The sequence below is a fragment of the Pleurodeles waltl genome, chromosome 7 (assembly GCF_031143425.1).
Source record: "Pleurodeles waltl isolate 20211129_DDA chromosome 7, aPleWal1.hap1.20221129, whole genome shotgun sequence".
Lineage (NCBI taxonomy): Eukaryota > Metazoa > Chordata > Amphibia > Caudata > Salamandridae > Pleurodeles > Pleurodeles waltl.
In genome coordinates this window covers 678627748-678641906 of record NC_090446.1, presented here as the reverse complement: position 1 = coordinate 678641906, position 14159 = coordinate 678627748, and the positions used below count along the sequence as shown (strand labels likewise).

The 14159-nt window shown below is 44.5% G+C and overlaps 1 protein-coding gene across 1 annotated transcript in view; it reads right to left on the bottom strand.

The window, feature by feature from the left end:
• The window catches only part of PRELID2 (PRELI domain containing 2), a 176802-nt gene that overhangs the window by 14753 nt on the left and 147890 nt on the right, over positions 1 to 14159 (bottom strand). The window contains exon 5 of the mRNA XM_069244690.1: positions 5730 to 5835. Coding sequence (XP_069100791.1) covers positions 5730 to 5835 — 106 coding nt within the window. The remainder of the gene's footprint in view (positions 1 to 5729; positions 5836 to 14159) is intronic.

Below are 14159 nucleotides of genomic sequence, written 5' to 3'. Positions count from 1 at the left end.
TAGATTTAATGATAAATTATGTCCTGGTACAAACCCTGTCTGCTCCACACCCACCACTCGGAACTTCCCTACTACAGCCTTGGCATCACTCCACATCCTCCCAGTATCATCCTGGATCTGTAGTATTATATTATTCTCGTGACCTGGGAGCAGCAATGTAGCCAGTGTAGCCCCAGGCCACTCTCCCTCCCCATTTTTTCTAGCTACTGCATACCTCCCATATGCATCACGTCCCTTTGGGCCACCTCCTGAAATTCTACCAATTTGTTGCGTATCGTGCTCAGAATTAGATCATTTTCCCCCTCCACTAGTTTACTTTACAGGTTCTGTTTCCAGCCTGCTAAGGCAATTGTGCTGCTTTTGCTATTGTGACACTGTGTATATAAACTTGAAACGCCTCCCAGACGGTAGCAAACGTTGTCACTTTCCCCACGTTTAGTCCAAAGTATTCCTCTATGTCCCAACCCAATTCCACCCTAAATGCTTCATCCAGCAGCGAGTTCAGAGGGAACCTCCAAAGAGAAAGCAGGCAGAGGCGGCATACATAGATCAAGACCCAGAAATAGTGAATGGTCTGAGTATGTGCGTGGCAAGATCTCGCAAACCCAGATCTGGGAGGCCAACTGCCACGGGCATAGCCAATAATCAATATGAGTGTGTATATCAAGCACCGCTGAGTAATGTGTATAACCTGAAATCATAGGGCATCGGTGGGACCAGACATCCACCAACCCCTCCTGTCCTAAGATCTCAGTAAGAGCCTGGGCCGCCAGTGAGGGTCTCCTCAGAGGAACTGCCGAACGATCTTGATCGGGGTTTAACACATAATTTAGATCCCCTACCCATATCTACGGTATATCGCCCTATTGCCGTAATCTGGCGTTGAGGGTGTAGTAAAAATTAGGGTCATCATAGTTTGGGCCATAAATACCCACTACCAATAGTACGAGATTTCCTATAATACATTTAGCCACCACGTAGTGGCCAGCCGGGTCTGCACACACCTTCTGCAGCCTAATCCCTGCCCCTTTCCTGGTCCAAATGAGCACACCCCTTGCATGCTGCAACAAATCGCCACCGTTAGGGCCAACTGTGTCTCCTGAAGGATTGCGATATCTACATTATGGTGACGCAGATATGCCACCACCTTACGGATCTTTTGTTTATCGTTTAGACCACAGACATTCCAAGTAAGCAACCGTAAGGGCTTAGATCCTACGTGAGTTCCTTAGAGGAGTACTCAACGTTAGATATTCAGTAGCTTAATAAACAACATATCCGTGAGTGTACGATGCGAGCATCAATCAAGTCACCTGCCATTCAGTGTTGCACCCCAACTAATACCAACCCCCTTCCCCCACCCACGCTGCGTTGCCCCCAACTGGCGCAATCTGCACCCCCCCCCCACTCACCCCAATGCCCGTACCCAAAAACATACAACATATAAGTGGAGCACACATGGGGATAAATAAAACTAAGCGCTTCATTCTATCATGTCCACTACTGTGGCCACCAGAAACATAATTTGGGTCTTTATGCGTCAAGGGTCCCACTAAAAGAGTTCAACGTCAAACATCCGGTTCCAGTGTTCCCACTCCACAGGCACCGCCCGGGGGAGCAGACTGGACACTGCATTGCAGCCCAATGCAATATCCCGGCATCATTCATCCGGATGCGCCTATTGGATCTCTGCTACAGCTGCACTGAGGGCTACAGTACCCACTGTGCTAGGGTAGAAACCTGCTGGGCTCTCTTCAGTGCAGCCAACAGTAGAGAAGCAGGACAGATCGCACCTGCCTCATCTGCCAGGCTCTGGCACAACAATTAAATGGACAACTGCTCTGGTTCTTGCATCAGCTGAACCCACGGGCTCAGGTCACCTTTATGACCAGTCTCCATGCCCCATGTTAGGGTGCGTGGATGCATTTTCAGTCAACATGTAGGTGCAGAATGCCACACCACACCAGGTATTCATAATTTTCAGGCACTGGTGTTGAAAATAAATGCAGAACTTGGTTCAATACTGAATTAATGAACCTGGGACTCCAGGGAGATCCTCTTGCTGGAAGAACACGTCGGTGAAGACGTTCTTTGGGTAGGGAATCTTAACATCTGCTCTGGGAATCTGAATTTTAAGCACATGTTAAGAAAAAAGGAATGAGTTCTTAAGTGCTTTTCCATTTAGTTTAGACGTTTGCGACTCAGCTGTGATATCTTCACAAGCACAAAAACATGCAAGGTTGCACGAAAGATGGAGATGTGTTACAATCTGAAGTTTAAAGTGGTTGGATTTTGAAAGTGAACACAAAATGAAAATCTCTACCGAATCATATGCACAAAATATTGTGCAACACAACCTTTGCGAAGGAGAGAGCAGGATGTAATGCTGTGGATTAACGGTAACACCATTAGAAAACTGGAATGTTGAGAGTTCCTCTGACGACAATAAAGTGGCCATGGGATAACAAGCATTGGCATAGCCAATAGGTCTCACTTTTCAATGGCACTACCTTTGTCAGTGCTTTCTACCGATACTGTGCCACATCAGCAAAAGGAGAGAAAAAAGGCAATTTTTAGGTCTCACCTACACGTGGATACCCTGTGCTGCGGGATGTACTGTTTACAATTCAGTAAACGCCCAAAGCATACCATTAGTTGTTTTCGTTGTCACTCTCATTTGTAATCTTCTGATTGCTTATCACCCATTGTCTTTCCTATCTTTCTTGACTTAATTCCTCTTAGGAACGTGAACCAAGTACATGTTCTTGTTTGTATTTGTTCTGTACCATCGTTTTGCAATGCACTATTTTTTCATTTTAAAAGCATTTTGGTATTATTTCTGGACTTGCACTGTGCTTTCCTACTTTTAACACAGGCATTCAGCTCCTTATGTATGTTGCTTTCACTCTATCTGCCGTATCTATTGACACATTAGTTACTTACTCTCACAACTGTACTACTCTACTTTACTCAACACCTCTCTACATCACTCCACTCACCACAATGCCACTCTACTCCACCCCACTTTATGCCACTCTATGCCATTCTACGCCACACTTTGTCCCCCCATGATATGCCACTCTATTCTTTGTCACTCTACTACAGTCGATGCCACTCTAGGCTGCGCCACTTCATTCCGCACAATGCCACTCCATGGCACTCTACGTCACTCCAGTCTACACCACTCCATTCAATCCATGCCACTCCACTCTACTATTCACCACTGTACTCTATGTCACTCTTCCCTATGCCACTCCACGGCATTCTAATCTAGGTCAGGTCACTGACTTTTAGCCATGCCAAACAGCAGCCACACTGCTGCACAACATGGTTAAAAGACACTGGCAAAGGCAACTACTTGGACATTGGTAAGACTTATGGGCTTTGCCAAAGCTTATTTAAATAAGTGAAAGGAGTGGCCCAACGCCTTGACAAATTGCAGCTATATTAAAAAAATACAAAGACTGATGAGAGAGGAGGGAGAGCAATGTAGGATTCGAAATGGAATAAAGTAACACAAGTATCAAGGTGCAACAGAAGGAAAGTGGGAGTAACGGTGGAGCTTTGGGGCAGAGGAGGAAAATAAAACCAAATAAAAATGCAAAAAAGGCAGGCAGGGGCTGTGAGGGAAGCAACAGATGAACTGGGTGCAGGAAGGTGGGAGCAACAGTGATAGCGCTGAATGAGAGAGAGGAAGAAGCACATAAGGGAGAAAGCAGGAAAACACATGCACCCCCATGGAGTACAGCAAGAAAACAGAGTAATTTAATGAATGTGAGGAGTGAAAGGTGCAAGTCATCCTTGCAAGAGGAGGGCAAAGAAGATAGGCTTCATTCAAGGGCAGAGACAAACATAAGAAGAGGATGAAAAACCACTGAATAAAAAGCAAGCAAATGAGACTGACAAGAAAGCCAGCCGCTGGTAAGCAACTCACTGACCCACAGCCCAGTGGAATGTTTTATAAGCTCCAACGCGGGACCCAGGAAACTGCACTAGTCGATCCTGAGCTGCTCTCATGATGTTAAACAGAATGAGAGAAGTGTCACGACTGGAGGGAGCAGCCTCTTCAGCGCTCTTAAAAGCACTGGAGGTCTGGACTTTCTTTAACCCAACTGTCTTAAGACAGCTGGGTTAAAGAAGTTTAAAGTATGCACGTCTGGTTGGCCGTCGCAAGATGGCTGGCCGGCTAAAGGGACATGTACACTTTAAACTAAAGTGCAGAGCCCCCTGCTTCCATTCAGCTGCAATTGACCCTTGGTTCAGGGCGGGGTGCTGAAAAATAAAATGGTAATAAATAAACTTTATTACCATTTTATTTTTCAGCTATGGGGGTATTTTTGTAGTGGGGCAAAGCTCCTCCATCTTATCCACAACTTTTGACATCTCGCCCCAGATAATGGTACAATGATTCCATCAGGGAGGCTTGTGGGATTCGGCTCTGGTCATTCTAGAGACATTTTTTCAGGATAGTACCATGAGAGTAAGTTGCAGGGACTTTAAATCAGCTCCCTTCCGCTCCCTTGTGGAGTTCCACAGGGGTCATCTCTTAGCCTGACCTGCATGTGACCCCCCTGGCCGAACTGGTTTGATCATTTGGTTTCCAGGTGTCCTCTTATGCTGACAGAACCCAGATTATCATATCCTTTCGAGACGATTTGCAAACTGTGGCAGATAGGTTTCAAATCTGCATGAGGGAAGTAAGTAATTGGATGGGACAGAATAGTTTGAAAATGAATGGGGACAAAGCAGAGATTATTATCTTTGGGGCAAACAATTATATTTGGAAACACTGATGGTGGCCTGAGACCCGTGGGATCTTACCCACTCCTATTTCAGCAGCTAAGAAGGTTGGGGTTATATGTGACTACGCCCTGACTTTTGATAAGCAGATAAATAGTCATGAGTGCCTGTTTTTGGTTAGTTAAAAATCTTCCTTCCATACCCCGAGAACTAAGAGTGACAGTGGTTTTGTTACTTATCATATCTAGATTAGATTACTATATCACCCTATATCTAAACATAAATCAATCTTCCCTGAACAAGCTGTAGCTCATTCAGAATGCAGCCACCCGGCTGGTGTTCTGGCTACCCAAGTTTGCATCTGTCAAGGAGGGTTTGAGGGAGCTGCACTGGATACCTGTTAGGATGCGCATTTCTTCTAAACGAGTGTGCCTGACCCACAAAGCCCTTCGTTCGGAGGGTTCAGGTTATCTGCAAGAGGCTATTAAGTGGTACTCCTCTAGTCGCCCATTAAGGTCAGTGGACCTTAGCTTGGCACTGATTCAGAGGAGCAAAAAAGTAAAGTAGGGGGACTGGGCCTTTTCAGTGGCAGTAGTTGAGTTATGGAACTCATTATCAGCCAAGATTAGGGGTATTACGCCCTTTTTATTGTTTTGAAAGCAACTTAAGACTTGGCTCTTTTCACAGTAGTGTCCTTCAGTTTGCATCAGTTATCCTTACCCGCTTAGCGCTTTGATACCACTGGTCTGAATTAGCTCCAAAAGTAACATAACAACAAAAAGGTCTGCCAGCTTACGTGCCCCACAGAATTTCAAGGAAGGCCTTTTCAGTGGAAGTAATATGCAGGATATGGGTGGGAGAAGCAAAGTTGTGTACAGGTCTAAACGACGGTGTAAGGTGGTAATGCTCAGCCCTGTATGACTGAGAATGATATATGTGCTAAGGTTAACAAATGGGCAAGAAGGTGATATAAAGCGTTCAAAACCTACCTTCTTGACTCCTTGGTTTAAAAAAGCTTGAGCAAAAGCTTCAAAAACACGGTTGAGAATCCCCGCCCCGTGTACTGCTACAGTGCCCGTCTGCTTAAATTCTGTCCTGTAATAAAGAAAATAAAGATGGAGAGCTTTTATTTACTTATGGTACAATTATAGAGAAAGTACTCTACTGCTAGCAGGCATCCGGGCACTACAAAATTACTCAACAAAAACGATTATAGCTTTGCTAAAACAGACTTTGCCAAGAATCAATCTAAGCATTACCGCCAGGCACCTGTGGATTTGCCTCACAAAAACTTGAATGAGCAGAAGCCAAAATTGCCTTCTTGTTATCAAATGCAAGTTGGGGGCACCTGGACCGAGCGGAACGTGGTAGGCCTTAACTTTGTACTACATTTGTGCACCGACTTAAAAACCTAAATTCCCACACGGAAATCTTTGGTCCCCAAGAGCCATCAATTTGCGACACACAATAACTTTTTAGACTGAAGCATTTGTAGACATGTGTGGCACTTTTGAAAATATTGCATTACAATGTAAGGAAAGTAAACGGACCCACTGTGTGTAGGGACTGGGCAAGTTAGAGCCTGATGACCTCACAAAGAGGGACACACAATGCTTTTTACACCAACCTTTTGGTTGATTTCCCCTGCGAAGAAACTGTATAGGGGCAACAAGTCAGGTGCAAGTATTCTAGGAAGATAAACACACAGAGCCTGAAACCGTATCGATAACAGACCTTCAAAAGAACATGCAGAGGTCTGGAAAGCAAAGGCACACACTAAAAAGGAATTCCATCAAACAGTAGGGTTAAGGAACATGTCTTGAAGCATATCAGAGCTGGTGACCACTCAAGATAAAGATAAAATACTTAGTAAAGGGGTTCACCTTAATCAGAGGTCTCTTTCCTACCCTGAGTTTAAGTAGTTGTTGGTCAGAGTTTAGGGTCATTTCAACATGGCCGGTCCAACTTTGCAAGTCTAGCACAGGCAGACTGACGCCACGGAGTAGCGGCCAGTGTAGAAACAAGTGAGAGAGAAGGGGACACTGTGGCTGAACAAGATGCAGGCAGAAATGATTAACAAGGAAAAGCGTGAGCGAGATAAAAACCATTGTGGGGAGCTGCTGGGATTTTAGAGATGGAATCAGGAGCCTGGAGTGGTTTTAATATGGCAAAAGGAAGAGAGAGAGAGCGCGCGACAGAAAGAGATGCTGGGATACATAAAGAGGACTGGGACAGTGACATGGAGGGTGGTGAGTTCAGTGTCGGAAGGAGGTTGAACACAATTATGGGGGAAACAGTGAAGATGCTTGGGCAGGGAGGGATGCAGGATGGTTACATATGGGGCTTTATGGTGGTGTTCTCTGTGCTACTCGACTATATAACTAAACCCACTAAAATATCAAGTATTTGGCTTTAGGTGTCTTGTTGTTAATGTGGATAGTTGCCTTGTAAAAAACAGATAAGACAGAGCTGACATTTTAGTCATAATGACGGGGCCATTTCTCCGTATTCCAGATGGAAGCACTTTTCCTCTTCCTCAACCTATAGCAGTGAGAAGGCAGAAAAGCTCAGACTAAATAAATTGGATTAATATCTTGTTAAAAAAAAAAAATAACAAGTAAGAATGAGGATTTAGTGACTTATGCAGAAAACTAACTGAATTAGGAGCATTCCCCTTGATAGCCAACTACAAGTGTTCCTGAATATGCTGCCTCAAAATGAAGAAAGCACATTTTGCACCATATCTGATATCCATTTAAAAAAAAGAAATATCAAGTTCGTTTTCATCTTGATTTCAGGAAACTTTCAAAAAAGTTTATTGTCTACACTTGACTTCTAAACAATCTTAAAAAAAACAGACAGGCTTTGCTCGCCAGACAGGACTTACTTTCACCTTCAGGAATTCAAGATTCCAGTTTACTTCACTTCATTTGCATTTAAGTAGGAACATATTCAGTTCTCCTTCATAAATAGCTCTGGAGATAAAAGATTACTGGCATTGTACAAAGCCAAAACGTATTAGGTTGGTGGGCCTCAAGGGTGTTATAACAACATCAAACTAGCTAGCTGACAACGTAAGGAGTGCCAGAAATGGGTAAGCGAAGCCATACCATAGATGAAAGTGCAGAAACAACTGCAGATCTCTTCCTTCACCTAAAAGGACTCTTATCCACCACTTGCGTTCTAGTATGTGATTGGTAGTCCCCACAGTCAGGGATTGGTTAGCCAGGGACTTCTGCAATCGCACGAAGACTCAACCCTTAAGGAAATAATATTATGACTTATGTAGGTTCCGGAAACCGGAAGAAAATACGAACAGGACTCCCACACTTAAAAAGGGTTGTGACGTTGCGGTGGAAGGTCATAAAATCATCGATAACTTCCTTGGGAAAGGTTAACAAGTGAAGCAAACTAACACACTAGAGAGAATTAACGAAAAGCAGATCATTACAGGATTCAATGGCCATGGGCACACTGGTGGCTAAAGCCAGTTGAGAGCAAAGTGTAAGTGAAGATCCCCCAAAGGGCACTGAAGCATTCTACAGTCTTATGGGGGGAAGCATCTCTGCTTCTTCAAACACCTCCCCAGCGTTGTAGCAGATACAATTTATTAATGAAGTTAACAAGCAGTTAAAAAACTTGGCAGACAAGTTCCCAATATAGCTGTTAATTGATGACAACCTGCACACTGATTTTCGAAATGCGGCGTAGCCGTACTGTGTTACTCTTGTCTTTATACATCTCGTTGTGTTGCTTTTTATCGCAAGTCATGCATTTACACTTGTACTCCCTTTCAATTTAAATTGTGGGTTCAGAGACCCCAAACTCCTCTATCAGCTCCAAATAGGAAAGTACACTTAAAAGATATTTGAAGGCAATCTCTATGTTACCCTATGGGAGAGATTGGTCTTCCAGTAGTGAAACACTTAATTAGCAGTATTTCACTATCAGGACATGTAAAACACACTAGTACATCTCCTACCTTTTTTAATACACTGCACCCTGCCCATGGGTCTGCCTTGGGGGCCTCCCTTAGGGTGATTTACAGGTAATAAAAGGGAAGGTGTGGACCTGGTAAGTGGGTGCACTTGCCAGGTCGACATGGCAGTTTAAAACAGAACACACAGGCACTGCAATAGCACACCTGGGATGTGTTTGCAGGGCTTCTCACCTGGTTGGCACAATCAGTGCTGCAGGCCCACAGTAGCTATTGATTTACAGGACCTGGGCACACAACATGGAAGACCAATCTCTACCACAGGCTTAACATATGGATTGCCTTCAAATATCTTTTCAGTGTAATTTTCCATTTGGAGCAGATAGAGCTAAGGAGTTGGGAGTCTCTGAACCCCAAATTTAAAAATGCACCTTTTGGTGAAGTTGGTTTTGAATTGTAAGTTTGAAAATGCCACTTTTATAAAGTGGACATTTCCTTGCTTAACCATTCTGGGCCCCTGCCTGTCTGCTGAATATATGTCTGGGTCATCTGTTTGTGCATTTACACTAGACAGTCAAACAAAGGGAGCTGAGGTGTGCCCTGCATATCCTGATGGACCATCACCAGGCTGTTGGGTCTTCCTGAGCTAGAGTGGTGGGAGGAGTGGACACCTGCACCTGAGTAGGACTGTGCCTGTCCTCACACAAGGCAGTCCCCTACCCCCTGGATTGTGTATGGGGCCAGGGAGGGGAGAGGGAGGGTTGTCTGCACTACAAAGACTTCTCTTTGACATCTGCCTTCTTCAAAGACAGAAATGGGTATAAGTACTGGACATCTGACACCACATAGTTAGAATACTTCTGGACTGAGGAAATTCTGCCAGGAAGAAGAGCTGGATGTTGTAGGGGGGACAGTCATTCTGTCTGTTACTTTGTTGTGCTGGCCTGCTGCTTGCTGCTTCTGTGCTGGGAGTGAAAGGACTGGACTTGGCTTTCTACATCCTGCTTCCAAAGGTTCTCCAAGGGCTTGGGCTAAGATTGCCTCCTGTTAAGAAGTCTCAGACATCAAAGACTTCCTCTGCCAGTGCCTGCTCTCTTATGCTGAGAGTTCTAACTTGCCAAGTAGTGCCATCTCCAGGCCCTAGACCCTTAGAAGTGCAAACTGGTGATCTGAAGGGGAAAATCCACCCATCAACAACCCAGAAGAATCAACGCAGCACTTGTCTCTCGGCTGAAAAATCGATGCAGATCCTGTCTCGCGGCTGCAGAATTTACGCAGTCCCTGTTTCATCCCAGTACTATCAACACAGTGTGAATGGATTTTTCATGCATCTTTCCTGGGTGCCAATTTTTAAATCGACCCTGCACCACAGTAACGAACAGAGGCTGCGTGTCCAGAAATCGATACATCGCCTTTCCTGCAAGGAAAGAATTGGCGCATCACCTCCCCTGCCAGTAAGGAGCTGACGCATCACATTCCTACATACAATATGGGGGATGCAGTTCAGTCCAAACATTCTGGTGAAAAGTGAAAGAAAGCTATTGAAGGAAACTGACATCATGCTTGCTAGCAAAACGAAATGAGGAGCTGGGGAAATAGTGGCAGACTAGACCTTCAAAACTGCTTTATAGTCCTTATTAATGTAACCAAATTCGTTTACACAATTTGCTTTAAAGTACACCAAGGTAATAGCTTTTTTTAAATGTTCTTGGGGAAAAGCTCACAGAAACCGCCTGGTGTCACTCAAGCTAGCTCACTCACTAACTCAAACTTGTCACTAACCTTTACGAACCACCACTACAAAATGCCACCAGCCACCACTGAACTCAGATAGGACTCTAAATATAAAGACTCACACTAACAATTACAGAGATTACAAGAAAGCATTTTCGCTTTAAAGGGCCTGCAAAGTGCAGAGGAAAAAACAGTTTTCTTCGTCCGGGCCTGCACTGCTATCAGTCAATAACAATAAGCATTCTAGAATGTAGTTCTGTTTGATGATGTTAGCTGGGGTTTTGAGGTATATTGTAATATTAGTAACAGGATGGTCCCTTTAAAATGAATGTTACTTCACGTGATTGTTTCTCAGTAAAGAGGTCCTTTAGCCATCAAAACCACACAGAACCTTTGTAGCGCCTACAAGGTTTAAAGCCAGGTCCCAGGTGCACATGCAGATACTGACACTTTCCGGACACCTGCCAGGAAGCAAAGACTTTACTGTCAGCATTCCAACTCAACCCACCTGATGTACAAACACACACCAAAGACAACCAACTTCTGATACATCTGCTGGAAGTGCCAAGGTTGCCAAATGCAAAGGCTGCTCAGTCTTGATTCCATGCCATTTATCTTTATGATTCCATCTCACCCTACACTTCGGTCTCTCCTATCAGTCCTCCGGGTTATTTTTCGTCCCTGCTTTCTTCCTTATCACTGTTTTCCTATGTTTTTATTAACCCTTCTTTCCCTCTTTCCTACCTTTCTCTCGCATGCTTTGTGTCAAAGTCCGATGATCAAAACTAAGTCCTGGTCCCCCATGACCACATCCCTCCTGTATAACATACCTGCTGTGGTAGTAGGACAGAATGCACAAGAGTAAGAAAACGGTTCTTAGGGACCACTGAAAGCAACAAAACAAAAGAATACACTGTACTGCTTGTGGTAATAACGCTTCATCAAATGCCGTCTACTGCAGCAGCTGCAATGTCTAGGTTCGTTATTTTTTTGAGAGGTGGAAGAGAAAAAGCTCTTGGAAAATATTGATCAGCAATCGATTTTTTTGCAGCATAAAGTCGCGAGCCGGCCATGTTCCGATGACTCTGCTGTGGGGAGAAGTATATTAATGTGTCTCGGCTACTAAATTATTGACTGGTTAAGTAGAGCAGATTTGGCTTAATTGTTTTCCAGATGGTAGTTTAATTAAAGTGTCTTTGATATAAAAGACCGGCACTGTGTCATCTCAGGGAGTGTGTCCGAACCTTTTCCCAAGTTCCTACTAACAGGCACTTTCCACATCAGGCAGCACAACCCCCCACCCACAGTAGACCTGATAGATTGGAATGATATGATGAATTCTGTTTATTTTTTTTTTAATACCACTGCAGTTTTTTCACTTACGTTTTGCCTCTGGTTGGATTATTGCAGTGCAATTTTGTAAAACGCACCCACCCAGCTTAACCCCGAGCTGTAATGTAGCTAGAGCTGACATCCTGTTTCAAATTGTAATGCAATTGGCAAATTGGAAAGCAATTTGCAATGCGACCTATATACTGCTAGGTCGAACTTCAAGGTATAATTTCAGAATGTGTCGCAAAAGGATCTGGCCAGTGCTTAAAAGCTAGGCAGGTAGAAATGCACAACTCCCTTGTGACTGGCTGTAAATACAGGGATGTGGAACTTCAAAGGACAGCAGATCCTTGTCATAGTACTGGCATTCACAGACTGAGAAACCTCTTTTTAGGGCTGAGACTGCGACAGCATGTGCTATTACTTGCAAGGCTCTGTGGTTAACTAAAAAGGGCTTGGAGTCTGTTGTTTTCCATTTGTTGGCTAGTGAGGCATTTTTCTATAAAGCCTCTTATTTCCACTCCAGGCCAATTATCAATTCCGTTTCATGTCTGTGGAGCAGGGCCCAAGCACTGATTAACTCAACCTAATCAGTGTCCGTTCAACACGCCCAACGTGATTGAGGTTGTTCTTTTTAACTTTTAAGGCAAAAATGTGTCCAGCAAGACAAACAAAATTGCAAAGTTTTATTTTCGATAGTTAATTCTTTTATTTTATTTTGTAAAGTCTTCTTTTCTCACTTTGCACTCATGTATTGCTTAGTTTTTGTTCGTGGGCACTAGCTGTTCTGAAAAGATGACATTTACCTTGTGCTAAATATTGCAAAGCGACATTGTTTCTCTCTTAAGTGTAATTTCCCAAATTATTAACCCATAAGAATGCAGTACACCCCAATCCACCGCCCTCCAATCCAACTGTCCCCACTCCAATCCACTGCAATTTACCCACCTCACTCCACACCAATCCACCCCTTTAAATCCTGTTGACCCAGACCAATCAAATCCACCCCACACCAAAACAAACCACTCACCCCAATGTACTCTAATCTTACCAACCAACCTAACTCCAATCGGCCCCTTCTGCACCACTCTAATCTTCCCTACTCCAATCTGTCTCACTTCAATCCAAAGAACATGTCCCTGTCCAATCCAAAACAATCTTCCCTACTTCAATCTGCCCCACTGCAATCCAAAACAATCTGTCCCACTCCAATCTGCCCCACTCCAACGTAAAACAATCTGCCCTGCTCCAAAACAATCTGCTGCCCTGCTTGAATCCAAAACAATCTGTCCAACGCCAATCCAAAACAATCTGTCCCACTGCAATCTAAATCATTCTGACCCCTCCAATTAAAAAATAAATTGCCCAACTCCAATCTGCTCCACTCAGTCTAAGAAATCTGTCCCACTCCAATCTGCTTCCTCAACCCCAATCTGCCACTCTCCAATCTGTCCCACTCCAATCTGCCTCACTTCAGTCTGCCTCACTCAAATCCACAATAATCAGCCCCACTCCAATCCCCTCCAATCTGCCCCACTCCAATCCCCTCCAAACGGTCCCACTCCAATCTGCCCCACTCCTATTCAAAACAATCAGTCCCACGCCAATCCAAAACAATCTGCCTCCCTCCAATCCAAATGAATCAAACCCACTCCAATCTACCCCACTCCATCCAAATCAATCTGCCCCACTCCAGCCAGCTCCACTTCGGCCTGCTCCACTCCAATACAAAACAATCTGCCCCACCGCAATCCACTCTGGTCCAGTTCACCCCAATCCAATCCACCCCACTTCACCCCACCCAAACCAATCCACCCTGCTCCAGTTTCACCCCAATCCAATCCATCCCACTTCACCCCCAAACCAATCCACCCCACTCGACTCCACCTCCCCTCAATCCAATCCACTACAATCCACCTCACTCTAGTCTAAAACGATCTGCTCCACTCCAATCTCCCCCAATCCAAAACAATCTGCCCACTCCAATCCAAAACACTCTGCCCCACTCCAATCCAAAACACTCTGCCCCACTCCAATCCAAAACAATCTGCCCCACTCCAATCCAAAACAATCTGCCCCACTCCAATCCAAAACAATCTGCCCCACTCCAATCCAAAACAATCTGCCCCACTCCAATCCAAAACAATCTGCCCCACTCCAATCCAAAACAATCTGCCCCACTCCATTCTGCTCCACTTCAATCCAAAACAATCTGCTACACTCCAATCCAAAACAATCTGCTTGACTCCAATCCAAAACAATCTGCCCCACTCGAATCTGCACTACTTCAAAACACAACCATCTGCCCCACTTCAATCTGCCCTACTACAATCCATAACAATCTGGGAACAGTTCAGCTCACTGGCTCAAGGTCACCCCATTCCAAAAAGACCACCCACTCCAATCCAATCCAACC